The sequence below is a fragment of the Drosophila obscura genome, unplaced genomic scaffold, assembly GCF_018151105.1.
Source record: "Drosophila obscura isolate BZ-5 IFL unplaced genomic scaffold, ASM1815110v1 contig_18, whole genome shotgun sequence".
Classification (NCBI taxonomy): Eukaryota; Metazoa; Arthropoda; class Insecta; order Diptera; family Drosophilidae; genus Drosophila; species Drosophila obscura.
In genome coordinates this window covers 320,769-330,896 of record NW_024542767.1, presented here as the reverse complement: position 1 = coordinate 330,896, position 10,128 = coordinate 320,769, and the positions used below count along the sequence as shown (strand labels likewise).

Sequence of the window (10,128 nt, the reverse complement as noted above, 5' to 3'; positions counted from 1 at the left end):
CTCCTTCTTCTCCGAAATATCCAATAGGAAGCATAGAATTTTCAATGATATCCCTTGCGTGAATTAAAATTTTATGAACACTTGCAGTCATTGGCAGCTAAGGGTATTTATCAATGATTATCTCGGCAATACGATAGCAAAATGCTTGAAATTTTGGAACATAAATTTGCAGCTGGCATGAAAGGCATATCAAAATCGTATGTATGTAAATGTAACAAGCTGCTCATCGATGCCAGTGATGTTGGAAAAAGCATAAGGGTCGGAAAATGCTCGCCGAGCTGTGTTACTATCATTGGTACTGCCAAATCCTCCAACTTTCGGTTGTTCGACTTTCAACGAAAGGTGTTCCCAAAATAGGCCTTGGACTTCTTTTTTTCGCTAAAGAACCTCTTTCTTACCCACAAAGCATCCTCCTTCGCGACTTTTCCCCTTGCTACGTACCACTTGCCAAAAAAATCGGAGTTTGCCAAATGGAGGTTATGTCCTAAAAATTAAAATTTCGCGCAAAATCGTAAAAAGTGTTATTTTTAATTACATTCATTTGAACAAGAACTTAATACTCTACAATATACAATACATCTAATACATCTTGTTGATGGACTCTGCTGGACTCACTTTAAATCCCTTTTGCAATATGAGACTTTATCAAAAATATGCATTACAAGACTACTTACATTTTGATTCTATTAAGGGGACAAAAGTCAAAAGTTCACAAACACATAATGAAAACCACACTGATTGGAATTCATTTCAAAAATTTGAGTAATATTGTTTAGTTTTTGTTTTTTTACCACTTAAAGTTGGAAAAAAAAACTAAATATTGCAGAAGAATTTGCTTTGCAAATGAAAAAGCTGTGTTTATCAACTGATTCCTACGTTGTGGCGCCCTCTATCAAGATTTCTGTGATGCATTGTGAATGCGTTGCACTAAAACTTGTTTTAATTTTCCGACTTTCAGAAAATGGGGTTTGGACAGAAAAAGGGGTCAAATTTCCCATAGTGCAATGCCTACAATTTGAACTGTAAGCCAGCCCAACAGCTCAATTAACTGTCTGTCCGGGGTCCATGACAGTGTTTGTTTGACTTACTCGTACGCATAATTTCCATTATTTTTGGCCATTACAAGGATATAACGGCAATTGCAAATGATTAATATTATTTAGCCCGTAAGTGTGTCATGTCTGTTTCCTACCCCACCCATCCCCCACCGCTCTTCCTTACCCCACTGCGTATCAGGTAAATGCAAATATGAAAAATGCATTGCAATGTTGCTTGCATTGTCAGTGGCTCAATTATTCATGCAATCCTGCACCCTGCTGCATAATGCCTGTCTGTACATGTGACTCTCTGTGGCTGTGTGTGACTCTGTGACTTTTTTTTTGTATTCAGGTTTTATTTAATAACTTACTTAACTATTTATCTAAACTATACAACTATGTAGATGGTGGCGATTGTAGGAAGAAGGGGCGATGCTGTACGGTACCGCCGCAAAGCATTGCTTCGCACAGCCGCTCCTCCTTAATCCACCGTCGCTCTCCTTTCTCTTTCTGATACTCGGAGCTCCCGCATGATGCCAGCAGCAAACTGCGCTGTTGCGTCCCATGCCTTAGGGTCCGAGAGCATCAGGCGGACTAGTCCCTCTGCGCTGACTCTGGTACCTAGTGCCACCTCCAGCCTATGCCTCTCGTGCGTGAAGCGATGGCACTCGAAAAAGACGTGGTGGGCGTCCTCCTCTATGCCTCGGCCGCATGCTGGGCACCAGTCTTCGGTTTCATGCCCAAAGCGCTTCAGGTATGACCGGAAGCAGCCGTGACCGCTGAGGATTTGGGTCAGGTGGAAGTCAACCTGCCCGTGCTTCCGATCTATCCACGTCTTAAGGTCGGGAATCAATTTATGGGTCCAGCGACCTTTCGTTGAGGAGTCCCACTTCGCCTGCCATCTGCGGATGCTCTCCTGCCTTCGTGCTTCCTTCGCCTCTCTCGTATCGACCTGTCCTGCTAGGGTCAGCTCATGCGCCGCTGCTCTTTCCCTTGCCTGCTCCACAATCGGGATCAGACCCGCAATGACAAGGGCTGCGTCGTCGGAGACCGTTTTAAACGCGCAGGCAATCCTGATGGCGCAGAGTCGATGCGTTGCCTCGGCACCTCGCATGTAGCTGGAGGCGTTCGTCGCCTTAAGCCACGCCGGTGCAGCGTATAGCAGCTGGGATGAGATGACGCTCGTGATGAGCTTCCTCCTCTCCTGTTTGGGTCCCCTGGTATTGAGCAGAATGCGCGATAGGGCTCGGCATGTCTGTGCTGCCTTTGCATTGGCGTACTCCATGTGCTCCCTGAAGGAGAGCCTGGTGTCCAGCATCACCCCTAAATACTTTAGGGCCCTTTGTGATGTGATTTGGTGGCCACCTACCATCACTTTGGCCGACTCCACCTTCTTCCTGCTGCTGAACAAGACGGCCTCCGTCTTGTGCGCTGCCAGCTGCAGTCCCGCTAGGTCGAGCCACGTCTCCACGGCTTGGATAGCCTCGTTGGCCGCTGCTTCCGTTGCTACGAGGTCCTTGGCCACTACTGCGATGGCCGCATCGTCGGCGAACCCTACTATCGTATTGCCTTCTGGTAGGTTCAGTCGGAGGACTCCATCGTACATCGTGTTCCACAGGAGCGGCCCTAGCACTGATCCCTGGGGCACTCCGGCGGAGACTTCGTACCTCTTCGTTCCCTCGCTCGTCTCGTACGACAACACCCGGTCGCTGAGGTAGCTGTCTATCACGCAGAGGAGATAGTCCGGTATGCCTACCGTCCATAGCGCCTCCAGCGTTCTTGCCCAGCTTGCCGTGTTAAACGCATTCTTGATGTCCAGGGTGACCAGCAAGCAATACTGCTTACTGCCTCCTTTCCATCGTGTGCCGCTGATGGCTCTCTCCGCTATGGTCACAATCTTGTCGATGGCGTCCAGCGTCGACCTGCCTTTGCGGAAGCCGTACTGGTTTGCCGATAGGCCTCCCGATTCTTCAATGGCTCGATTAAGCCTGCGTGCTATAAGCCTTTCGCACACCTTACCGACGCTGTCCAGTAGGCAGATTGGTCGGTATGACGAAGGCTCTCCTGGTGGCTTACCTGGCTTGTTTAGCAGCAGCAGTTTCTGCCTCTTCCACCTGGATGGGAAGGTACCTTCTTCGAGGCACTTGTTGAAGACCTCCACGAAGGCAGATGGCTGTAGTGCTAGTGCCACTTTCAGCGCTCGGTTTGGGATTGCGTCGGGGCCAGGGGCTTTTTTCCTGTGTAGGCTCCTCCCGGCTTCCAGCACCTCTTCTTCCGTGACCTTCACTATGCCCGTGAACGGACCAGGGCGTATCCTCGGTCTTAGCCCCGTACGCTGCGCGCTTGGGAATAATGCGTGCACTATGGCCTCGAGCGCGTCGGGTTCAGTTGGCGCCTTGCTCCCTGCACAGAGCTTCTTCGCCACGAGCTTATAGGCCCTGCCCCAGGGGTCTTTATCCGCCGAGTCGCAGAGCTTGAGGAAACATTCGCGTTTGCTGCTTCGTATCGCCTTTTTCAGGGCTTTCCTGGCGGACCCGTACTCTTCCTGTGCCGAGTCGAGTCGGGCCGTACGTCTCGCTCTCTGCGTTGCTCGCCTGGCCTTCATGCACATTGTCCGGAGTCGTGCGATTTCCGGGGTCCACCAGGCAATCGGCTCGTGGTGCCTCGTGAACGGCTTACGCTGCCTCATGCTCGAGTCGCAGGCCTCCTCCATTCTCGTGGCGAGAAGGTTGGCTGCCTCGTTGGCGCTTGCATCAAGTGTGGCATGCCACGACTGCAGGCATCTGGCGATCGCTCTGGTGTCGAGCGTGTCCTCGATGTAGGCCTTGCTCCTGCAGTATGTTCTGCTAGGTCTGAGGCGCTCTCCGATGGTGCACAGTATGGCTTCGTGGTCGCTTCCTGTGTACACATTTGCCATTTGCCACCTAGCTTCGCGTGAGAGCGACGGGCTCGAGAACGTGAGGTCTATGATGGAGCCTCCGCTCGCCCTGCTGAATGTTTGCTGGGTGCCTTCGTTCAGCAAAGCTAGGTCCAGCGATGCAAACGCTTCCAATAGGGAACGGCCTCTTGCGTTGGTGGATTGGCAGCCCCACTCCTGTGCCCACGCATTGAAATCCCCGGCGATCAGTACGTTTGTACGGCTCCGTGCATCGTCGACAATTTCCTCGATGATCCGGTTGAAGGAATCGAGGGGTAGACTGGGCGCTAGATAGCAGCTGTAGGTCCACAAGTTCCCAACTTTCGCACGCACGTACCCGTTTCCTGTCTTGATGTTGCAGAGCTTGGGGGGGTCGCTTCCGCAGGCCCACAGGGATGCCTTCCCAGACGAGTCTGAGGCCCAGTGCCCGGTGTCGCACGCTTTGTATGGTTCGCTAAGCATGTCGCTACCGCATGTCGGTCTGGCGTTTCCGACCCCGCTACTTAGGGCTGGACAGCTTCTGCTGCCGGCCTGATGCCTGACCTCCTTCCTACCAGCTGTCGAGCAGATGAAGCACAGTGGCTCGTTGCTGCACTCTGCTGCCTTGTGTCCCTGTTGTCCGCATTTAATGCAGCATCCGCTCCGGTCAACCGTGCTCTTGCAGTTGCTTGCAATATGCCCTGGCTCCAAGCATCTGAAGCACCTTGGGGGGCCTCCTCTTTCCCGTATCTTGCAGACGGTCCAGCCGATCCGCACCTCACCGCACTGTATAACTGCTTTGCCCATGGAGAAGGGTAAGCTGATCACTGCCGTCTGTGACTCTCATAGCCACGGCGTAGTCTCCTCACTCTGACTCGTCCTCGTCAATACCAAACTGGCTCGCGAGGGCGGCGCAGATCTCACGCTCCGTCGCGAGGGAGTCGAGATCGCGTATCTCCAGCACGGCCACCTTGTTGTCCTCCGTCGCCGCCCGCACTGACGCAGCGTCACCGAGGACCCGCGCGATGCTCTCTCTCATGGACTCAGCGCTCTCAGCACTGCCTTTAGCCACCTCCAGCAGAAGGTTGCCGTTTTGTGTACGGCGTACCTTTGTAACGCAGCTCCCCAGGTCCGACAGCTGCTTGTCCTCCCTCCTAGTCACCATTGCCAGCACCATTGCCAGACTCTGTGACTGTGGGTGTGTGTGTGCAACTGCATTGGTGTATTCTCTTGTAAAATACACTAGTGAAATGAGCATCAGCAGCTGGTAAGTTACATGTAAACAGGTTAAGGGATAAAGTTCATCACATGTAAATGGATATGTCTGATTAATGGCAAACACTCGTACATATATACGGTACAAATACACACACACACTCACACCCAATGCACATACATATAACGGCTCCTACGAGAATTGCTGCAGGATATGCAGAGCAGGAGGCTAATATAATTTTGACGCAAAGCGTAGCCCTTGGGGCATATTTCAGCTATCAAAATTAATAACTTCTAAACGAAAAGATTAAAAAAAAAGAGTACATTTCATTTTGAATAAAAGCTTTAACTTTGTGGCTTGAACTTGTGCTGCAATGCAGATGCCGCTGCATTTTTGACTATGTAAAATTCGAAACATTTTATTTTTTCAGCTTTAAAAATTGTTGCGTAGTTGTTGTGTAGTTAAAACTTAACGTCTAGGCAATGTCAAGCTTTCATTTCGGCCAAAATATATTTAACCTGACGTGTTAAACTTTATTCGATTGGGCTATTAAGCGGCGCTTATTAGGCAGCTTTCAAAAATCTATTAATAAACGGTTAGGCAGCAGCCGTTTGATCAACTCTCCCACACAAAATGTGGAGTATTGTTGGTTAAAAAAGAACGACTCACTAAGTGGTAGACCGATAAAAGTAAGAACTACATTGAGGCAGGGATGCATTTTGGCAAAACTTCTAGCACGATGCGGCAAGGATTAATCTATTTTAAAAGAGCGAAAACATTTTTTGAGATTATTAAGAACACTTTACTCAGTGCCAGATCATTGTGGCACGAGCACTTAATCTTATTCTAATTTAAGGTAGCAAAACAATGTTTTTTTTTAATTTTAAGATACGTATAAGAGATAAATATACATACACTTCTAAGATATGACAAATATTGCTCTCCCCAATGTACATACATTTATGTACATATGTGCATATGTACATATGTATGTTTCCACCTGACAACAATTTGCCTTGACAATTTGCCGGATTGGGTTTGGGTGGGTTTTCGGCAATGGCCTTTGAACTGGCCCACTCCACATTCTGCACCCAAGTCAGCCTTATCTTTGGGATTGCATTCCATTTCGGCCACAGTCTGCTCTTCGCCCAGTCCAGTCACCAGGGTTACGTATCCTCGGTGAATGGTGCCCGGCGCCAAGTCACATAACGGCGTACCAGCTGCAGACCATCCATCGATTGTGCTGGCAGTTAAATGTTGATTAAATGTACGAATATAACTTGCAACTTGATAGTTTTCTTCATGCTAAATATTTCTAGTTCATCTGGATGAAGTAGCAGCAGTTGTAAATTTTACAAGAGAATGGAAGGAAATAGAGTCCTCCCAAGACACCAAATCTTGGGAGATCGAACTCTCGTGGGTTTCCCACACTGCCTTTTGCCATCAACCCATGTCCGCACATACGACAGCTCAAGTTCAAGCCTTCAAGCCTTCCTTCAAGCTTTACCACACATCGAACAACTTTGTTCTTCGAGTTACTTTTCTTTATACACAAAAGATTCATCGATAAAGGCGCAATACACATAAGTCAAAAGTATTCGAAGCTTAATTAGATCAATGGATTATTTGTATTCAAAATTACGCACTCGTTTCAGTATGGTATTGGTACATGGTAAGAATATGGTAATATGTTTCTTCAGCTGCTGGTGTCTGTCACTATATGTGGGACATACATATGTATGTATTTGGAATAGTCTAAGGAATCTTCGTCTCTGGAAAGCGCTCACTTCCTTCCGTACATCTAAAGAATTTATTCAGTATATTCAGGGAATGTTGTGTACTTGTTGAGTCCCATGTCTACACGCTTGTGTATGTATAATATGTAAAATATATGTAAATGTACATATGTAAATATGTATGGCAATTTTCGTTCGCAACTTCAGCAACTACACCTAACGGGGTAATCACCTGATTTCGGGTAAAGCTCACGCATAGCTTCCACAGCAGATCTGATCCGATTCGATCCGAAGTCTGGCTTAAGCTTAGCTCTTCATGGGAGCTTTCGTTAGCGACTCTCAGAGTACGCCACACAAACTTCTCTCTTATCTTCTCCCTTATCTCACTTCTAGTAGGGAAATTAAGTGTACAAGATGCTCGCTGTGGGGGCTATGCAGTCACAACTGGCCCACTGCAAGCGGCGGTGATGGTTTCGGCTGAATACAGATGTAAATATAATAAATTGATAAGTAAATACAAACCAATAAATACTTTTTGGGAATGGTGCAGGCTTTGCGTCGTCATCAGATATCCAACAACAACAAAATGTGAGTGTGCCAAAAATGCCTGCAATTAATCAAATAAATATAAAGAAACAATATAAACAAATACAAGAGAAAAGTTCTGAAATTCGCATGTGCAAGCGTCTGTCTGCATACTCGACTCGACGGTGTACATTTGCGAGTGACGTCACTTTTTAATATTTTGTGCGTTTTGCTTTTTTCTTTCTTTTTTTTTTGTAGGGCAGAAAATAGAGGGAAGATGCAGAGAGTTGAGTTTCTGTCCTCCGACGGCGAAATCATTATCATTGATAGGAGAGTCGCCAATCGATTTGAACGGCTCAAAGATTTCCTGGTGGCGCATGCTTTTCTGTACTTTCCGAATACAAGATCTTTAATTTTGCGCAAAGTGCTGACCTGGTCATTCTACCACAAGAACGATCCCGGGCCCAAAACCGATGGCGAAAGCACTTTGTGGTACACAGAATTTTTCGATGTGGATCAGGGCGTTCTACTGGAACTGATGGAGACAGCCGAGCTGCTGGACCTGAAGAGTCTATCCAACAAAGCGCGGGAGCTAAGAATGATTGAATAACTCTGAATAGTTTTCGACGATTTAAATTTGTTTATACATACATATGTATACAGATGTACATAGGGGAGCTAATTGCAGACGCTGCAAATCAAATATAAAATTATGTTTACTTATTCCAATTGTTTGTAATTGGAACCCAAAAACCAAATGGTTCTGAAGATAAGTTTATTTTGTATTATTGCATATTGCATTACATATATTATGTGCATATATTATACTTATGTATACTTATGTATATTATACCTAAGCAATAATAAATATGAAAATGAAAATCCATCAAAGGATGGACTGCACAAATTTCAGCGCTGCATTAAAATCAAAACTATTTATTCAATTTTTCCTGGCATATTTTATTCGAGAATATCATCGTACAAAAGCAACCCACTAGACCAGCCACTAGAGACATCATTTGTTGATCAACTCAGAGCCATATGACATCAGACATTAGACTTAGACAATTTTGCTGCGTAGAGAGGGATAGCACTAGAGACAAAATGCAACATTATTATTCGTAGCCGTCCCTAGACACGTCTAATGGCTTTTAGTAGATCAACTGAGGCACTACTGGACACACAATGATGTTTTCCAGCAAGCCTTCTGCTGAACATAATTAATTCTAAAACATCCATCTAGCAATAAAAAATGTATTATTCACAAATTGAATGTGCAATTTTAGCCCAGCGATTTAATTGATGGTGGAAACAATCGACGCTCGGTTCTATTTGCAACCATCGATATTATCGATAGTGCTATTGACTTTTGTTCACAATCAACCCTAATATAAATGTGCGTATACGCACAGCACATTTTGCATTCTACTTTGAATTTAATAGTATTTCCGCACACGAATCATATAAAAAATGAACAATCAATGCCGATCCTGTGGGTCTGCCATCTACAACACCAAAGGCAGGAACCTGTTCCAGCGGCAGAACGCTGAACTGTTGTCGAACATCGATTTGGTGACTGGGGTATAGGTATGTTCGATCTAATAACTAATAAGGAGCCACAAATGATTTCCAGCTAATGTCCCAATGCAATCATTGCAAAACGTAGTTCAAACAGGATCGGCAGCTACCCAGCTGCATTTGTGCCTCTTGTGCGGAATATGTAAATCGCGCAGTCGCATTCCGTGCACGCTTCATCCAGAATCAAGAGAACTTTCTGCAACGTCGCACGGGATCTGGAGATCCCCTCTGCTCTGGACGAGGAGCTAAAAGGCAGATTTGATTTCGACGAACCTGACGCTCATGAGACGGCGCAGGTTGCCGATTTGCTTATAACTAGTCTGCAAAAGGATCTAGCATACGGCAACCAGAGCAGTGACACCGAAAATATCAACGAGTCTCCGAAACGCTTGAGCAAGAAGTCCACCACCAAGTCCAAATCCAATCGATCCACTCCTCTGACTTCTATCAATGTTGATCAATTGACCAACAGCAATCCGTTGCCAGTCGCAAATAACAAGCCATTTGAATGCGAGTAAGTATGAACCGAGATCAACAGCAACCAACGATCGATCAACCATTCCCTCTAGGTTTTGCGGCAAAGACTTTAAGAATCCCTCAAAGCTGACTCGCCACTTGCCAGCGCATACGGGCGAGAGAGCATTCAAGTGTCAGTACTGCGACCGATCGTTTACGACTCGGGGAAACAACATCCGGCATGAGAGGTGAGAGGCCAAAGGCCTGTTGTATCTTGCAGAACTCATACAAGGGAAGGGGCCTTTCCCTGCGCCACTTGCGGCATGTCCTTCTCCCATGCTTTCGTGCTGAAGAAACATATTAATATGAACCATACTGAAACGAGTGCGTATCTTTGAGTACAAATAATCCATTGATCCATTTAAGCTTCGATTACTTCTGACTTAAGCGTATTGCGCCTTTATTGATGAATCTTTTGTGTATAAATAAAAGAAACTCCAAGAACTAAGTTTTTCGATGCGTGCCCCCTCGCTGCAGGCCCAGCAGACAGAGCTTGAAGATCGTTTACTTGAGCTATCTACGTGGACCCGTTTATTGTCCAGTGTGTTGTCCATGTGCTGCCACAGCACTATGGGGAAAATTCCAATTTTTCGGGTATTAATTAATAACATTTAAACTTTTAAA

At 46.3% G+C, this 10,128-nt stretch overlaps 2 protein-coding genes across 3 annotated transcripts; both read left to right on the top strand.

Moving 5' to 3' along the window:
* The first annotated feature begins 7,322 nt into the window (after positions 1-7,322).
* LOC111075050 (E3 ubiquitin ligase complex SCF subunit scon-3-like) lies at positions 7,323-8,195 on the top strand. Of its 2 annotated transcripts, XM_022368125.2 has the most exons (3): positions 7,323-7,374; positions 7,436-7,473; positions 7,669-8,195. In XM_022368125.2, coding segments are annotated over exons 2-3 (354 nt in total). In that variant the 5' UTR covers positions 7,323-7,374; positions 7,436-7,471; the 3' UTR covers positions 8,021-8,195. The 2 variants fall into 2 exon arrangements, with proteins under 2 accessions (XP_022223817.1, XP_022223816.1); XM_022368124.2 differs by having other exon boundaries at positions 7,333-7,473.
* Positions 8,196-8,880: 685 nt separating this feature from the next.
* LOC111075032 (histone-lysine N-methyltransferase PRDM9-like) lies at positions 8,881-9,842 on the top strand. The gene is made up of 4 exons (XM_022368093.2): positions 8,881-8,991; positions 9,144-9,502; positions 9,558-9,692; positions 9,725-9,842. The coding sequence occupies exons 1-4, from the start codon at positions 8,881-8,883 to the stop codon at positions 9,840-9,842; spliced, it is 723 nt and encodes a 240-aa protein (XP_022223785.2).
* The last annotated feature ends 286 nt before the right edge of the window (positions 9,843-10,128 follow it).

What these genes read in the sequence shown, in the direction of transcription:
- LOC111075050 (XM_022368124.2), top strand. Translation starts at nt 7,427, where the DNA reads ATGGTGCAGGCTTTGCGTCGTCATCAGATATCCAACAACAACAAAAT. An exon ending in ATATCCAACAACAACAAAAT is followed by an intron (nt 7,474 to 7,668) that starts GTGAGTGTGCCA and finishes TTTTTTTTGTAG; the next exon opens with GGCAGAAAATAGAGGGAAGA.
- LOC111075032 (XM_022368093.2), top strand. Translation starts at nt 8,881, where the DNA reads ATGAACAATCAATGCCGATCCTGTGGGTCTGCCATCTACAACACCAAA. An exon ending in AACAAGCCATTTGAATGCGA is followed by an intron (nt 9,503 to 9,557) that starts GTAAGTATGAAC and finishes CATTCCCTCTAG; the next exon opens with GTTTTGCGGCAAAGACTTTA. An exon ending in AACAACATCCGGCATGAGAG is followed by an intron (nt 9,693 to 9,724) that starts GTGAGAGGCCAA and finishes TGTATCTTGCAG; the next exon opens with AACTCATACAAGGGAAGGGG.